The sequence below is a fragment of the Cynoglossus semilaevis genome, chromosome 1 (assembly GCF_000523025.1).
Source record: "Cynoglossus semilaevis isolate Cse_v1.0 chromosome 1, Cse_v1.0, whole genome shotgun sequence".
NCBI classification, from domain to species: Eukaryota; Metazoa; Chordata; class Actinopteri; order Pleuronectiformes; family Cynoglossidae; genus Cynoglossus; species Cynoglossus semilaevis.
The window spans coordinates 18,983,126-19,001,042 of record NC_024307.1 but is presented as its reverse complement, the minus strand read 5'-3'; the positions used below and the strand labels follow the sequence as shown (position 1 = coordinate 19,001,042).

The 17,917-nt window shown below is 41.2% G+C and overlaps 1 protein-coding gene across 1 annotated transcript; it reads left to right on the top strand.

Moving 5' to 3' along the window:
* The first annotated feature begins 1,009 nt into the window (after positions 1-1,009).
* Positions 1,010-17,479, top strand: LOC103383726 (uncharacterized). Its single transcript, XM_008316992.3, has 5 exons — positions 1,010-1,965; positions 3,800-7,645; positions 8,881-9,004; positions 10,054-10,953; positions 13,694-17,479. The coding sequence occupies exons 2-5, from the start codon at positions 4,288-4,290 to the stop codon at positions 14,262-14,264; spliced, it is 4,953 nt and encodes a 1,650-aa protein (XP_008315214.1). The 5' UTR covers positions 1,010-1,965; positions 3,800-4,287; the 3' UTR covers positions 14,265-17,479.
* Positions 17,480-17,917: the final 438 nt, after the last annotated feature.

The following is a 17,917-nucleotide window of genomic DNA, read 5'->3' as shown; positions in this document are numbered from 1 at the left end:
ATAGAACATAAAGCTGCACCCTGCATAGTTCAAGATATGAAGACTGAGACTGAGAGGAGGACAATTTATTTTGAACTTAAATCTTTACTCTTTCTTTATGTAGTTTTCCCCTTTGGTACAATGATATATTGGCATGATATATATGTTAACACATCGTATGTTATGGACAATAATCTTGTTCATGTTGTGAGTTGCTATTCACATTATAGTCTTTTATGATGGTAATCATGGGACTTACAGTGTGAATCTTTGCAACAATTCAACACAGGCTGCCATGGGAGGCGCCATTGGGCCTATGTGGGTCCTCTGGGAATCAAACCCAGGACCTTTTCCTTTCTGTTGGCAAGGCAGGCGTGTTAACCCAAACATTACGGAACATATACACCCTATATATATACATGTACGTCCTGGACAGTTGACCAGTCCATGGCGGAGCCACATATAGAGACAAACAACCGTTTTGGCCTATGGAGTGTCTGACCAACCTAGTCCCCTGATGAGCATGTTTTGATTTGGGGAGGAAGGAGGAGGTCTAGAGGAAACCCACATACACAGAGAGAGAATACTCCATACACAAAGATCAATCAGGGTTCAAACCTGCATGTGATCTTCTTGCTGAAGAGGTTAGTGTACTACCAACATTAGCCACCATGTGGCCTGAGCTCCTAAACGTCAATGATAATTATAATTGTGATCAACAGACCTGTCAGTCTAGGGGTCTGGTGGGGGGGGCGGTTGCTGAAAAAGTAAATTCAGCTTCTCCAGAAATCTTGTCAGCACACAAATATAAACACTCTATAAAAATCTCCCTGTAGGCTGCACAGAGAATACATTTGCACAGTTGTCATAGAAATATTGATGCTAAGCTACACCTTCTTTTCAACGTACTCATTACTGCAACTGTCAAGAATGTATTGCAGTAATGCAACAAATACTACAGCTCTTTACAACCATGCACAACAGGATCATGATGAGTCTTAATCCACTCCATGATTTGTGTTTTAAATTACCACTGAAAACACAGTGTAACTCACCAGGAGGCAACAGGACATATAGTCTACATACTGTTGCTGCTGTGAACTGGCCGCCTCATGATAAAAATAACCATGTTTGTGGTAAATGGTCAGATCTTGGAGCTGCTGATGACGACACTATCAAACTGCACTTTACAGTACTGTGAATATCATTTGTGGCTCTCACTCTCTCTGCCGCCTCCACAATGATGCGTGTTGCATTAACGCAGTGTCGAGGAGTGGGAGGTAGAGGGCAAACTGAAAGGGCTAGAGAAAGATGGAAAGAGAGGAACGCGGAGAAAGTCAGGAAAGGAAATAAAATATTGTGTGTTGTACAGGAGATTAGGAAGGATGATTGATGGAGATAGAAAGGCAGACGGACAACTTCCCTAATTTCTAAGATGTATGACGATAGTGATTTCCCCTGGGAAACTGGCTCAGGTCAAGTTAAATCTAGAAAGGATTGAGAGGAGGAGAGGAAAAACTGCACCACAGAGAGAGGATTCTGTAAGTCAGCTATAACAATGAAAGATGTTCTGGTAGAGAAAAGGGAAAAAGGCCAGATGGAGAGAAGTTGGTCTCTTAGCCGCTCCAAAGCTCTTGAATCCTTCAAGCTGAGTGGAGCGTCAAAGAGTGGAGAGAAAGAATATCAGGGAGACAGGGAGGAATGGATAGAGAGAGGTTATATTGATGAGAGGAAGAGAGAATAAGAGAGAGTGAAAGGGAGAGGAGGAGGGCTCGCGTTGGTGTGTTGGTTGGCAGAGAGAGCGCTTGTCAAAAAAATGTTGCTCTGACAGAAGGCATGATTCAGAGGATAGAGAGAGGGAGGGAGAGGCGGTGGGAGAGAGAAAGAGAGAGAGAGAGAGAGAGGGGGGGGGGCAGGCAGAGCGTCAGAAAAGCAGCAGAGATAAAGAGAGGGATACAGAAAGGAACGGCAAGGGCACGAATACCGGTAAGAAAAAGAAACAACGATTCACATTTGAAGCTAAGGATGGCTACACATGAACAGGAGAGTAGTGAACGGGACGAGCTGGATTATCTGACGCTTTGAAATGATGGTGACCATGTTGATAGGGAACTGGTGTCTCTGTGGACCGGGGTAAATTAGAGCAGGTGGCAGCAGTGATGAAAGAGATGGTGCGTGTGTGTGTGTGTGTGTGTGTGTGTGTAAGAAGGCTGTTGAGGAAAGTGGAAGATATAGAGATAAAGAGTTTGAAGGTCAGGTAACAATCGACTCATTTAAAGAGCCTGAAACTAAACCAAGGATTTCGTCATCAATGCAGCAAACAAAACAAAAGAATTTGGACATACTGATACTGGACACTAGGTTTAGTATTCACCACTCTGTAGACGTCGTGTGTTTTCTTCCTTCTATAGCAAATAATTGTAGGGATATTGATCTGGATTGTTTTTACAGATTTCTCTTAAAGCACCTGACTAAGTTTCAGGGTTTATGCTCTAACAACCTGCTGGACAAGTATTTGTTGTTTAAACAATTTGAAATTCTCAAATGCTGTTTTGGGAGTATATTGTCACAATTTCTCATCTGTTTTTGTCACTCATTCAAGTGTGTGGCTTTGAAATCCCAGCCAATTGTGTCTGCTCACCACTCTTTACCCAAGTGTTGGGCAACCACAGCGGCATTCAGGTAGCTCATGGAAAATGGCGAAACAAGATGGCCACCTTTGCAAAGAAAGCCCTGTGTTTAGAGCTCAAAAGAAAAAAGGTGCAGTTAAAGGTTACTGAAAATGTCATTTATATTCACAGCTATAGTGTTGTCTTTTCATTTGTTAGTTTGGCTGATAGTAGTGTTCAAGTTTTTCACGGTCCACTGGTTTTCATCTAGTTTGTCTTTCTACGTGGCCCTGAACTGAACTGATGGAATTTCAGACTAGAAATCCAAGGAGCTGAGTGTTTCCAATAACATCTTGAAAACTGACCCAAAAAAGCTTTGTCCTTTTGGATCTGTGTCACTGTGGCCTTTCTAAATGGAGCATAATCACATGTTATTGTGATATACTCTGTATATTAGGTGTTAGGTTAGCTTATCTTATCTATCTTTGAAGGTCACATGTGTTTGGCTGTGGTGTTATGTAGGATTATGCTGTGTTGGCTTAGCCCAGTGGTTCTCAATTATTTTATGTCATGCCCCCCCATGGGGACAGAATTGTTTTCACACACCCCAAACCCACACCCCCATGAATTGAAATACTATTGAGAGCCTGATGACGTATATTTTTATCTGTACAAAGTGAGTTGCTGCCACCTAGTGACTGGAGGCTTGTTATCATTCAAGCATTACAGCAGTGGTACACTTATGTCCAGTGTGCCATATTCCATTGGAAGTCACGCAGACCCCCCGGCACCTCACCGTGCCCCTCCAGGGGGGCCCGCCCCACTATTTGAGAAGTACTGGCTTAGCCAGTTAGAGCCCCTGTTTTAGCTGAAGGGTCTTTGAGTTTGTGTTTTTAAACCTTCTCACACAGAGCAGTTGATTTGTTAATTGACAAATAGTTGACCAATAAAGAACATTATTCAAGATACACCGATTAACTTTCTATAATTAAGTTGCTTTTTAGATATGCTGTCAGCTAAGGCTAATTGGAATGGGCAAAACTCAGTACTGTAAGTCACAATTATCAAAACATTCGCAATTGAAATTGGCCAGAAAAGTAGCAATCACTGCATGTTTATTCAATATGTTCTTTGTTGACATGGCAACTGTACCAATTCTCACTCCTTTCGCTTATTTAGAAAATATCTTTGTTTTTGCCTTTTCTTCACAGACAGCGGACAGCCATCACTGAACTTGCTTCCCCATTCATTTCTTTCTCTCTCATCATCTGGGTGTGACTGACAAACGCATCACTGTAAATGTCTAATTGGCTGCAAAACGAGTCAGAACAATAAACAACCAAAGTGAATGCAGTCATGTGGGGAAGGATGGAGGCAAACAATAAGGCTGTCGATTCATCTTTAGATTTAATCTGGACATGATGCTGCTCACAGAGTTGTTTTCCTGTCATGGAGATATTTAAGGGATTGCACTGACATCTCATTAGCGGAGGAGATAAGATTTAGAGTAGAAAAAATAGATGTGAAAATTCCAATAAACCATTTGGTTTTTTCATGTTCCTCACATAATTAGCTGTCATTGTATCCAGTTTTGGACTATTTTCTTGAAATTAGTAAAATTGACAACTTCACAATTCACACCTCAAATTTCCCTCGTGCCTCCCATCAACCCCTCCCACCATCAGTCATTCAACCAAGCATGGGAAAGCCTCTCAGCCGACCTGGATGTTTCAGGAAGAGCTCCTGCTGCCTGGAAAAACATGGAGTTGGTGATGGGAGACTGGGAAGGCGAGATGGAGGAATGGAAGGAGGCTATGGGGACGGCTACATTCCCCAGCGCTCGATCTATGATACCATGTGCATCAATCAACAGATTGACAGTCATCACCACCCTGGTGGGTCAGTGCGGCGAGATTGTGGGATGGAAGGAAACTTAAGTTACTCTGCAAGTGGCTCCCTCCGAGTTTGCAGGTCCCCGGTTGAGATGTTTGACTCTCAGCCCTGCTCTTTAACACCAAATCCATCATTTGTTCGGCGACTGGATGAAAGAGCCATTTACGATTCACTGAAACTTGGTGGTCAGGATGTTGATGGCAGCGGTTTTCACTCACCAGATCACTTCACCAGATCAGCTTCTCCATCAGTGTCATCTTTCTCAGCACCTGGAGTTTCCTCCTTGTCGAAGAAAAACCACCATCACCATCATCACCATCACCATGGAGACAGCACCAAAAGCAGAGATGGACGACACTCCTGGAAAGTCATGACGCCTCCAAAGCCCTTAAAGCGAATGGAGATTAGTAACAATGAAATGATGGACAGAGGAGGGGGAGGATACTTAAACCCCGGGCACTACCCTCCACCTGGAGGTCAGACCTCCTCTCTTACCTCCCCCCTTATTTCCCCTTTTTCTGGCTCTCCAATTTCTTCAGGGTACCACACTCCTGTTTTTTTCTCTCCTGTCAAACATCGTCCCAGTCAATCTCAAAGTTTGCGTTGTTCTCCTCCACATGTCATTCAACAGAGGCATTACTCCCAAACACAGAGTCTACGGCTGTCCCCACCCCACGAGCTCAGACGATCACCATTTCAAGCGCCGCTCGTTCAGTTGTCCGCTCATGACCTTGAACAGGACCTAAGGGATCAAGGAGGCGGATGGGGCCGAAGTGAGCGTGAAAGGGAGTGGGAGAGGGAGAGAGAAAGAGAAATGGAGAGAGGATGGGCCCAGCGGGAGTGGGAAAGAGAGCGGGAAAGAGGGAGACTAGAGAGGGAGAGAGCTAGAGAAAGGGAGAGGAGGGAAACTTTTTTTGGTACCTTTGGTTATGTCAGGCCTGTTCCCCTGCATTCAGACAGAGATTCTGTGTTTTTAGATCCAGACCAGGGCTTGGACACAACACCCCTTTTGCTACCCCAACCGTCACCTTCCCCCTCCCCAAATGCTGCACCCAGAATGGGAACTTGTGCCGTGGGTAGGAATAGAGCAGGGTCAAAAGTTGGTCATGAAAGTTCAGGTGGTGGAATGGTTTCCAAGTTCGATAATGGGAGTGTTGGATTGGTGTTAGTTGACAGCAAATCTGGGTGTGGGCCGAGGTTAGTGAGCGAAGGTGGTGTTGCACACATGTCAGAGGCTGAAATGAGAGCGGGGCTACAAGCACATCACAGAGCCGAGAGCAGGAACAAGTATGATAGGGGCTCCAGGGTTAGTGTTAAAAATGGGTCTGAATCGAGAGTTGCTCCCCAGGTGAAAACAAGGCCCGAGGGACAGGATCGTGGAGAAAAAGTACACTCGGGCATAGACCCAGGTAACATGGTCCTATCTGTACATGAAGTAAAGAGAGGAGAGGCAACGAGTGAAGCTAAAAGTCAAGGGGATGTGGCAAAAGAAGAATGTATAACTGAGTCTACTCCACCAATTCTAAAAGACAGGAGACACAGTATAGGAGCTAGAAAGGAATATGACACTGAGGCTGACAGAGGAAATAAGCCAATCACTGGGGCAGGATTAGAAGCTCCAGGCAGTTCAACACAGACTGGAAGAAACAATGGAAGTTTAGCCAAAGATAATAAAGAGGTTCATTTGGAAGCTGAGTTCAAAGAAAGTGACAAGAGTCAAACAGATGTCAGCGTTGGAGCTGAATTTCAGGCAGAGAAAGATACTGGTTTTCAAAACGACACCCGTAAAAATACAGAGACTAACAATGTTGCTGTATCTCAGCAGTGCATTAAGGCTTCTGATAAGATTGTTTCTAGTGATGTGAATGAAATTGTCCCTAAAGAGCAAGTTGATGAAAAGGCTTCAAATGGCCTTAAGAAAAAATCTAGCCATACAAAGAAAAGTTCAAAGTCCCACAAGTCCAAATCCTCTAAGTCGTGTTCTAGGTCACGACCCGGCACAGCAACAGGCCTACAACCTGGGGTCAGCCCAAAGATAAGACGAGATCTGGAGTCCCCAGGCCCTTTTGAAGGCACTGAATCCACCTGGCCTCGCCGGATCATGGTCAGAAAGAGGACTGTAAGGCAAGGTGGCGCTCTTCACAACCTACCCGTTCTTCCCCCGCTCCCCTCTGTCCTTTCAGCGTTAGAGAAAAGACGGCCACAATCTCTCATCCGTGCAGGGCACTCACCAAATCCTCAAGCAGACGTAAAAACTGCTTCTAGTATCGTGGGGCGCTGCTCACTCAAAGAGCCCTCGAACACAGAGTCAGCCCAGGCGGCTGGGTTTGTAGGTAGGGCTTCCTTAAAGGAGCAGAATCTGGAGCACTGGAGGGTTTGCAGAGATCATGAAGATTCCAGAACTCCACAGAACACTGAGAAAAATGAAGAGCAGAGGAAGAAGTCAAGAAGGAATGAGCAGAATGGTGAGGAGGACAAAGAAAACCAGAAGGTAGAGGAGAGGGACAAAATACAGCACTTTGTGGTTGAGAATATAGAGAATATTCTAGTCTGTGAGGAGCTACTAGAGAAAACCAGCCAAGAAAATGAAGAAATATTTAAATCAAATGACAAAACACCTAAAGGTTTGAAAGGAAATGATGAAGTAATGTCAGAGAAGTTAGACAGTACAAGCGAGGAGATCGAAGATGCGACACTGGAGAGACATGAACAACAGCTGGTGCTGGTGGCATTACAGAGAGACGGATGTGAAGAGGAGGGAAGAGAAGTAGGCCGTATGGGGGATCAGGCAGGGATGGAGAGTTGGGATTCTGTCCTTGAGATGGTCAACACACTCTGGGATGAGGGCTGGCAGAAAGGAGGCCAAAGGGATGAAGGAGATACTGATTCTTGTTCAGGCTCTCTGCAGCGCTGGCCTCTTTTGCGGCCTCCTGTTGGCTTTGGAGGATCACACCCTCCATCCTCAGCTGCTTCTGAGCTGAGCCTTACAGAATTAGAAAGAAGAGCAAGAGAGCTGGACTCTGACCTGGAGCACTTAGATCTGTCCCAGCCCCTCAGGGACAATCAGGATTTACACAAAACACTGTTGGATCCAAAGAGGGAACGAGCTGACATCTACCAAACACATCCTGGGCCGCAGAGAGAGAAAGCTGCCATCTTGACAGGTCTGTTGGTCATTCTTTTCTGCCATCTTGACAGGTCTGTTGGTCATTTTTATTTTAAACCTACCATTTTTTTCTTTTTTCTTTTCTTTTCTTTTCTTTTCTTTTCTGTTCTTTCTTTCTTTCCTTCTTTCTTTCTTTCTTTCTTTTTTACCATCAAAATGTCTGAAACACTATGTAGCTAGTTTAAACAGGGACATGTTGTAAACTTCTTCCTGCCTGTTTGTTTTTAAACTATAAGACTCAATGGATTAGTCAATTAATTCAAGACAAAATCTGCTAACTAAGTTAGCAGCTATTTCTTGACAGTAATCTACAGTAGTCAGTTTTGTAAGGGGTGGTTGTATTTCTTGACAGTAATCTACAGTAGTCATTTTTGTAAGGCGTGGTTGTGAGATCCTTTTAATCAGTGGTTCTCAAACTGTGGTACGATCACTCTCTAGTGGTACGCGGGGAAAATTCATATTTTCACATTTACATTTTCAATTGAATAAATCTGAAACATACCATGCACAATGAATACAACATTTAAACATAAACCTCTTTCTAAACCTCTCTCCTGTGGTGGAAGCTAACAGTGAAGGCCTCTGCTGCTGTATTCTAATGTTGCTCATCATGGTGGTACTGCTTTAAATCATTACTTGTAGCCCTGGTAAATTAAAGCTTCCAACAATTAACAGTTGCTCCACCTCCTCCACAGCCTGCTGCCCTGGTGTGGGCTGCCAGGTGGCAGTGTACTACCCTGAAGTAGTTTCCTTAATGGGTTGTGGGTGCACAAAATGGGGAGCACGGATTTCTAGGTCACTCATACAAGCTGAGTCTGGCCTCTGTCCCAGATTCCTGTCTTTCCATATGATCTCCACATGACTATTAATTCCGCTGTGAAAAGTAGTAGCATCGGAATGATAAAGACCTTTGTGTCTTAACACTGACTGTTATCTATATTATAACAGTTTATCTACTACAATAACCTAGTGTGACATACTCCATGCAAGTGCTCTGCAACCCTCAATATCAAGGAGTCATTTTCATTATTTCACCTTCAAAAAATATTCGGCAAAATCTGCAAAAAACCATTTAATGGATTAAAAGAAGGTACTAATACAGTTTATAAAGACTTGAATGCTGTAGTCATTTCACATTTCACATCACTGCCATTATTTCTATCACTGTTGTTTGTATAGTACGTACGGATGGATAATGAATTATGATATTCATTCTCTATTTTGATATTCCAGGAGTGGGAAGTCGATCCCAGGTCAGTCTGGAACTCACTGCTATGACCTCACCATCTACCAAGATTGAGAGAACCTCACCTGACTGGTCAAGCCAGGGCACAGGGACGTCCAATTATGGCACAAGGTAATTTAAGACAACAAAATGTCAACTATATAAACCAGGGGTTCTATCATACATTTATATTTACTGGTTCTGTGCATGTGTCTGCTTGTTGGCATGTCAACAGTCATTTTTACAATCTTTACAACCAAGGTGACACGTGGTGTCCTGATCCTTAGTCTTTCTGTATTTCAGCATTTGCATGTTTTCATGTGTGTGTCTAGGTCATGTTTTAGTCTAAATTGACCATAACTATGAGCGTCAGTGTGAATGGCTTTTGTGTGGTGAGGTGAGCCAGCTTGGCAGTCCAACAGGGTCCAGATGTGTTGTCATGCTGCCCAGATGTGGCATCGCTTCATCATGTCATGTCTGGTTTAATGCCATCTGGGCTAAGTTCTGTCACTGCATACACTTTACCCTGGGAGTCAGGTCACTCAGAAACAGTGTCTGATTGGACAAAAGAATCAATGACGCTACAGCCCAGTCCTGATTGGCTTTGGGCTCGGTGCACACATCTGTGTGACTTTATTGTTTATATCAAATGCGACATTTTTGAATAACACTCAAATATTTTACTATTAGTGTCAGTACCTGTATTGATTTTTGAATAACACTCAAATATTTTACCATTAGTGTCAGTACCTGTATTATATATATATACATATATATGTATGCGTGTGTATATATATATATATTTACTGTACTACTAAACTATATTTACTATATGTCTATTTGTGTATATTATCATTTTTCAAAACTAAAATAAATTTTCTTTATTCTTAGAAAGTCACATATTCAAAATATTCAAAACACTTGATGGATTATTTGTCTATTTATAGACATTTTTTAATAATGTGGATCCTTGACACGTACAATGCCATCCATACAAGTATTCATGTTAGAATAACAAGTGACTGTACTGATCTGAGATACAAACACAAAGCTCTGATCACAAATTAAGTTACAATAAACAAACACTTTAAATATCCAATCAAAAGAGTTGTCAGAGTTACAGGAAATTACCTTCACCCAAGAATGTTAACATCTTTTTTCTATTTTTGTCCTTTTCCCAGCTCTACTAAGGAGGACAGCTCTCCAGACTCCAACATAACACTGGAGTCTGACTCCAGCGGCATCTTCCTGTCCTTGTCCAATCAGAGTCAGGAGGATGCAGGCTCCGACAGTGACCAGCCAGTCAGTGGTTCAGACCTAGGCAGCAGCACATCACTGGAGAAAGATGGGGCTGAGGGAGGACTCAAGGAATGGGGGAGAGAGGAGAGTGCAGAGCTGCAGTGGTGCTACCCCTCTCTCCTCAACACGTCCCCAAATGATGACACTGGATTTGTTGAAAGAGAGCAAACAGAGTGTGGGACGACGGATAGGGATGATGAGAGAGAGGATACCACAGATGGAAGGACAGATGGTAAGATAGGGATCGTTTCAATCACTAAGTCCTCGGTCAGCCTTACAGACTTTGGAGGCTGCCGCTCTCTGAGTGTGCAACAACGTAAAAAAACATCTCCCAGGAAAAGGGTGGCCCTTAAAGAAGATGAATCCTCTCTGATGCTGTCTCCCCTAGAGGAGTCGGCCAAACAGCTGTTAGATCTTAAGCAGAAGCCAATCAGATCATCAGGACTGGACTGTGGTGACATTGATCCTTTTGTCCAATCAGACAGCTTTGTATACTTGGCTGTTTCTGCGGGACCTGACTCCCAAGGTGCAGTGACAGAGTTTGGCCACCGTAACACTAAAGCAGGCACAATACACACGAGACTGGATGAAACAAAGCCACATGTGGGCAGCGTGACGACACAGCTGGACCCCACGACTGTAGACAAGGCTGCCAAGCTGGCTCATCTCACCCCACAGAAACCAGAGGAAGGGGATTTTTTGTGCACAGACAGTTTTGTCTACCTGGCTGCTCCAGCCTGCCTCCTACTGGGTCCTCAAGGAACTACACCATACAGTGGCAGGTATGAGCAGTTTTGTTTGATCAAATACAATAACATTGTTTTACAATTTATTTTGTTTTAGTATAGTTTTCATCATTTCATCTTCATTTTACAAATATGAGAAGTAAGTTCAAGTGTGAACCTGTTACAAAAAGGAGAAAGTGGCAGTTGAACTTAAACCGTCTTCTTTTTAAATTCGACGTAAAATCCTTTTGGGTGATACAGGAACAAAGATAGGTATGACAGTAAAGTTACAAAAAAAAGTTAAAAAGTTAAAAAACAAGATAGGTATGACAGTAAAGTTACAAAAAGTTAACTTGACCCATACAAGTTTGTTTTTTTGACCTTTTTTGACCATCTGATATTAGCTCTGCAATAAAAATGGGGGACAAGGGGCTATTTTTACACGGCTGCAATGCGACTACAGAGCCTCTTGATGCAGAGCAGTCTTGTACTGTTCACATTGACCTGGTGACCCTGGTTCATGTAGTACATACGGCAGACCTGTATGTGGCACTGTGTCGCCCCTACATTAACCTAAGAACACCAGAAAAACAAGATGGATGGAGCATGGTGCAAAAGAGGAATAATTAGCTGTATCAATAATTAGCATCTCTAGCATGGTCAGAAGTAGCCTGGTGGCTGCCATTTTTGTTATTGTGCGGTGTTGAGCAGCGGTGACTGGGGTAAAAGGTTACAGAGAGATGAGGCTGACCACAATGTCTCACCCTGCTCCATATAGAGATGCAGAATTAGAACATATAAACTGAACATACTTTATTTATACATTATCTGTTGGGGTACTGATTAGATGCTTGTAGCTTTAAGATACAATATGATTCAATTCTTACAGTATATGGTCACTATGCCTATATATACTAGCCCTATATTTATATTTTATTTTTTAATTTTAATTGCTCATGTTCTACCATATCCCAATGTACTTGTTGGGCACTCTGGGTCTAAATCAAAGGCCGAATCGGCACTATTGCTCTGGGATCTGTAGTCCTGTCGCAGCTGTGTAAACATCACCACAGATTGTAGGTGCAACCTTAACACAGCTTGCTCCTACACAACGTCACTCTAACGTCATTAGAGATATCACCATATTCAGCACAATGGCAGGTGTTTTGTTAAATTACTCGTACTGTAACAGAACAAGTCTTACAGTGAGTCATTCTTCTGTCTTTGTCCGTGACGTTAAAATACCTCCAAACTGCTAACATTGTTGACCTACTTTAATAAACTACACATCTGGGCAATGACAAGCTGAGCTTGTCAGTTTGTCTGTGCTGTATTGAAAAAAGGTCATTATATGGAACAACAGAGAGAACAAGGACAAGGTCCTTTTCAATGATTAAAGGATGCACATAAGTATGTTTTTTACACCTTTTGAGATACTTGATATACTGCAGGAAGCTCTGCAACAAAAGTTCTGAACTGCATATGCACCTCCAAGTTTTAAACCAGTTTTAAATCTTTTTAGCAGACTTTTTTTTTCAAATGAAAAACTATCAGCAACTATTTCATATTTGAATCTATTGAAATAAGGCACAATACTTACTAATATAAAAATAATGGCCTCTAGATGCCATTCAATGCCTGTAAAAATAATGGCCTCTAGATGCCATTCGATGCCTGCTGAAATACTTTGCATAAGAATTTAATACAAATTAATACTTTGCATCAGAATTTAATACAAATTAAAAATATATAAATAATAATAAAAATAATAATTACAAACACAGTTTTTAAAAAGTACGGTATGAGCTTTTTCCTCCCTGTGGACAGCGAACTGTCTTCTTTTGACGCTGGAAAAGTCCCACACTACTGCCGCAACGTTCTCTGTTTATAATTGTATGACGCACGTCGTTCGTTTTCCCATGGTTTATACTGGGTTATGGATAAAATACTTTGATTAAGACGTTCATATCAAGTCAAGTGTAAATTTAAACGTTTTTCAAGGATACTGTTGTTTTTCCGATTATAGCGAAGCTATATGAACGCAGCATTCACTGCAGGCCCTTCAGGTGTTTTTATTATAATTGGGAGCGCCTGCAGCGCCTGATTAAAAAGTAACCCACACTGCGGTGCTGACGAAAATATATATCATATATTATCGGGACTTAAATATCGGGACGGAATTATGTCATACTTTACAGGTATCGGTGCCTTTAATTGTAATTACTGTGCACCCCAAACATTTTGACACGTACTGCCACATGTTAATTTGTTTTAGCCATCTCTGAAGCATTAGCACTGATTATTATGCGGTTTAATTTTTCTTTTTGGATAAATTTGACGGTACAGACAATACCACCTTGTTTTTCTTTACTCTGTAGTCAGCCATTTTGTAACAAACAGATTTATGTCGTTATTTAAGGAAATTATATTCAGTTATACATAGTAAACAGTACATTCACATAGTGTAAATACATGAGGTAGTCACAAATAGTCAGAGGATAGAAATATAAGAGTGAAGTGTGAATTGTTGATCTTAGCATGCTCCACCTGGGATTGAATCTCCTAGGACTATAGTTGGTACAAGTTAGTTTATGGGCCACAGCTTTAAGAACTTCTTTCACAGTGTCTCCTTACAGTCAATTTATTCCACAATAATATCATTTGTTGTGTTGTTTTTGTGGGTGTCTGTAGTTCACTACGCACACACTTTGTATAGTGATCAAAACATTCGTGGACTTCACTTGCTGATTCAAGTCAAAGAATATTTATATTTATTAAATGTGTTTTGTTATTCCAGGGACTCGGACTCAGAGAGTTCAGGTTCTGGCCCAGTGGATGTTTCAGTGCTTGGTTGTGACAGTGACTGGGACTCAGATCTGTCTGATTCCGATCCCAGTCGCTGCTCCAGGCTCTCGGGTATCAAATCAGCTGCAGTATCCCAACCACAGCGGGACCCTGCGGAACCCGACTGGGACATGTATGGAGAAGTGACGGAAGCAGAAGTGCCCACTGAGCTCTTCACACAACAGGACCGAAACAATGATAGCAGAGCAAGAACAGTTACCAAGGTAACAACCTGTATGGCAGCCACACCAGACGATGCCATGGCAACACAACCTACTACTACACAAGTAAAGCTGTCATCAGCAGCAGAGCCATCAACCACAACAAAGAAAGTGACGTGGCAGTTTAAGCCTGCCCAGCGGTCAGTGTGTACAGGGAGCAGGAAGGAGAAAGAGAAGGAATTCACACCGTCATCATCATATGGAAGGTTCAACGAAATGGGTGGAGACGAGATGCCCCGATCCCGTCATTCACCCTCCTCATCTTCATCATCGTCGCCATCATCGTCCTCATCCTCTGGCTGACTCATGACGACAATGTTCAACATATCGTAAAGCTGATTAAGTTTCAGTAAGGTAAAATGAAATCTGTTCTCTAAAAAGGGGAAAAAAATGTTTTGGACAGAAAACTTGTGGTCTTTTGCACTCTCTGGTTTTAAAAACTTGATTAAGTTATTTGTAAATTTTTCTTAAAAGAAACAAAAACTTCATGAATTATTTATTTTTAATGGAAACATGTAATACACAATATAAATCCAAATATAAAGTATCAAAAAGGTTGTTATTATGTACGTTTACCGGCCACTTCATTGGGTACATCTAGCTTACAGTACTACCTGCTCGTGTAGTCGTAGTTTTACTTTAAGAGTTGCCTTAAAATTTAATTCAACAACAAAAATCACTTTAATTCTCGGAGAGTTTGGTCCACATTGACAGTGTTTGATGCACATTCTTCACCACGTTCTTAATGTACCCATCTGCAGAGGTCCACAAACAGCAGTGTCATATTAACATATTGTTTTCTTTTTTGTCTATGACCCTCATCCAGTGTCCCTTTGGTCTATGTCTGAAAATAGTCAACAATCTTCCAGATGTCCTGTACTGTAAAAATAAAGGACAAGGCCACGATTTAAGAAAAAAGCTCAATTTAAATGACCAGCTTAAAATACAAATTCAACATACCTATATATGACCCAAAAAACTCATCTAATTCTGGAACAGAAAGACACCAGGTGTATGGGTTTCTCATCTGTTTCTATTCATGACTAATTTAAATGATGAATTCATTAATATGGTAAAGCTTCAAGAAACATTAATTTGAGCTTTTAGCTAAATGTCATCGACACAGTGGTTTGTACAATGTGTTTCTTTCAAAATTTCAGTGAAGCCTTTGTTCTCAGCAATATTAATCAGTCTTCAATCCCTCATGAGACATTTGTGTCAGTCAGTTTTTCAGATGTAGGTTTACTTCATGTCCTGTGTTCAGTGAGCCTGGTGTGACACAAGCCAGGTGTCCGACACACACGCTGGGTGTGAAGGTGGTATTTTCAGCTGTGTCAGTGTTCAGTGTCAGTAAATGGTAATGTCTGTGTTGACCGTCTATTCGAAAAACAATAAGTCGAGGGATAGTGGAATTAAGGCGGGTAAACAGTTCACAACATCCTCAACCTATGGCGTTTCTCCCATAAATGTATGAAGAAAGTCTTGTTCCATCATTCCAACGTACAGCGTTAAAAAAAAATCTTGCACTGGAACTAGACGAGCGGAACGGATGAACACTTTGTCAACACGAAAGACGGCTTACGCTGAACCCCCTGAAACAGTCGTTCTGACTGTGATATAACATGATAAAAAAAGTTTAATCTGATTCATCTTTATTATGATTTGCAAGTTAAATTCAAGAGCCCTGTTTTTTCTAAATATATCTTTATCCAATAATCACTACAGCTTAAAGGCCAGTTGGTGGTTTAACAGTGTTACCATCCTGAGCTCTCTGTTTCTAAGACCTGGATCTGTGGAGAAAATGAAAGTGCAGTGAATTTTTCTGTCTCTGCTTGAAATGAACTCCCTGAAGATAGATACAGTTTGGTCAGGAAGGGGTTTGGACGTGCTGCACAACAATACTCAGGAAAGCTGTGTATTGCACGTGTGTGAGTCCTACATGGAGTCATGCTGACAAAAAAAATATGCATCTTGTACAAGAGACCATGCAACGTTTAAAATCGTTTGAATCTTATTTTTACCAAGTCTGAAGATCAGCAGCTGTTGGTGTATAGTTTGTATCTAAATTGATGAGGTCACTGCCGGGTGATTGGGCTGATTAGACAAAGTCACTAACAAGCAGGCAGACTCCAGTACATAATGAAGTGGCCACTGAGAATATTTGTTATTGTAATAGTGAAAAAAAAAAACCATAACACAGAACAGACCACGAGACAACGTGTTCAACGACAGCTGATATTTCACTCTGAAAATCTAACATCAACTTACTGTGACTTATTTACTGCACTGTGTGATATTATCACTAGTATGTGATCCGTTGGTTCTGATCAATCACAACCTTGCTTTACAGTTGTGTGTTATTTTTAAAATCTTTACTAAAAAGACTAGGGTTTTTTTTTTTTTTAAGTACTGCAGGTTGTTGTGTAAAACTTGATTTAACTTGAAACGGTTTGAGGCTCAGGCTAAACGGAACCTTCAGGTCTCAGACTCCTGAGAGCCTTTAAAAGGGTTGATGTATTTTACACCTTTAACGTATTCTCCATTCAAATAAAAATAATAAATACATGTACAGAGCAGGGTATTAACATATATACAAAGAATCTTATGAAACTCACTGTTTTACCTCTTTTCAATGATTAACACCCCGTTCAGAGACTCTCTGTGTCACGTGTGTACATCGAGATGACCTTTACTGTATATATTCTATTTTATAAGCAGATCTGACTTTAACAGTGTGCTTCGTTGTCTGTGTGGAACACTGAATGTGCAGACGATCAAATATTTTAAAGGGTTAGTAATATCTTTTAATTCAAATACAATATTTATCATTTAAATTTGAATTTGTGAATGTAATAATTAAGCAATATGCTTATGAACTGTTCAGTGTTTTAGTCACTTTGGAGATGAACTTTATTAATGGAGATTACTATTTATTACTAATGCCGTCATGGACTATTTTTAAGGCTTAATGTGCAATGTTTTTTACTTGTTTAGAGGTGGTTTTTATATGATCTCCAGTGACAGTGAGACCACAGCTGGGAGGCTGTGAAAGTGTCTGTGCAAGTAGTTAACACATTTTTAAAAAAAAGTTAATTAAAATGTCTCATTTTGATCCAACCCTCATATCATCAGTGACATCTGTAGTAAAGAAAGAAGATTTCTTCATATTTACCTTTTTCTTCTCCTCACTGTGGGAAAATCTGACAGCTCAGCTTTGTTTGTGCTGAAAACACAGGGAGATTTCCCACCAGTGAAAATGTAAGGCACAGAATCTGAAGGTTTTGCGGCTGCCAGTCATCCCAGCAGTGGTCTTGTTGTCGGGAAGTCATGACTTTTGTTGTCTCTAAATGAATGTGCTGCTCTTACAATGGATTTGAAGAACCAACCTGGAAGTGTTGGTGGTCAGCTACAATGATTGTAACCAATGACACGTGGATGTTTCACAGATGATTACGAGTCAGGCAATAATATTTCATTTCAATATGTGGATCTTTATAGACAGAGCTGCACTGAAGACTGATCTTTATAGACAGAGCTGCACTGAAGATGACTTCTAGTCAGGTTTGTGTTATAACCTCACACTTTAACTTGTCGTTTATGACTTAGCTGCTTGTAATGACTGACATGTTGTTAACCAAACCTGGGTGTCAGATTCAGAGATGGATTTATAACCTGTGTGTCAGGACAGTGTGTGTGTGTATGGGAGGGGGGGGAGTGTTAGGGCCATGTTGAGATTAAAATTATCAGATTTAGGTCGTGAATTTATGAGAATTATGTTTAAATTTTGCAATGTTATGAGAAAAAACATGTAACATTCCAAGAAAAAAAGTTGTAGATTTAAAAAAAGAAGTAATAATTTACAAGATTAATTTAAGGGTGCATTTTTGGGGATTAATGGGGATAAAATTATGGCTTTTTTTCTCATATGAAGTTATGACTTTTGTCTCAATGTTTCG

Bases quoted from the DNA above. Each gene is read 5' to 3' on its own strand.
- LOC103383726 (XM_008316992.3), top strand. From the start codon at position 4,288: ATGGGAAAGCCTCTCAGCCGACCTGGATGTTTCAGGAAGAGCTCCTGC. The intron at 7,646-8,880 runs GTCTGTTGGTCA...TTGATATTCCAG, and splicing joins GAAAGCTGCCATCTTGACAG to GAGTGGGAAGTCGATCCCAG. The intron at 9,005-10,053 runs GTAATTTAAGAC...TCCTTTTCCCAG, and splicing joins ACGTCCAATTATGGCACAAG to CTCTACTAAGGAGGACAGCT.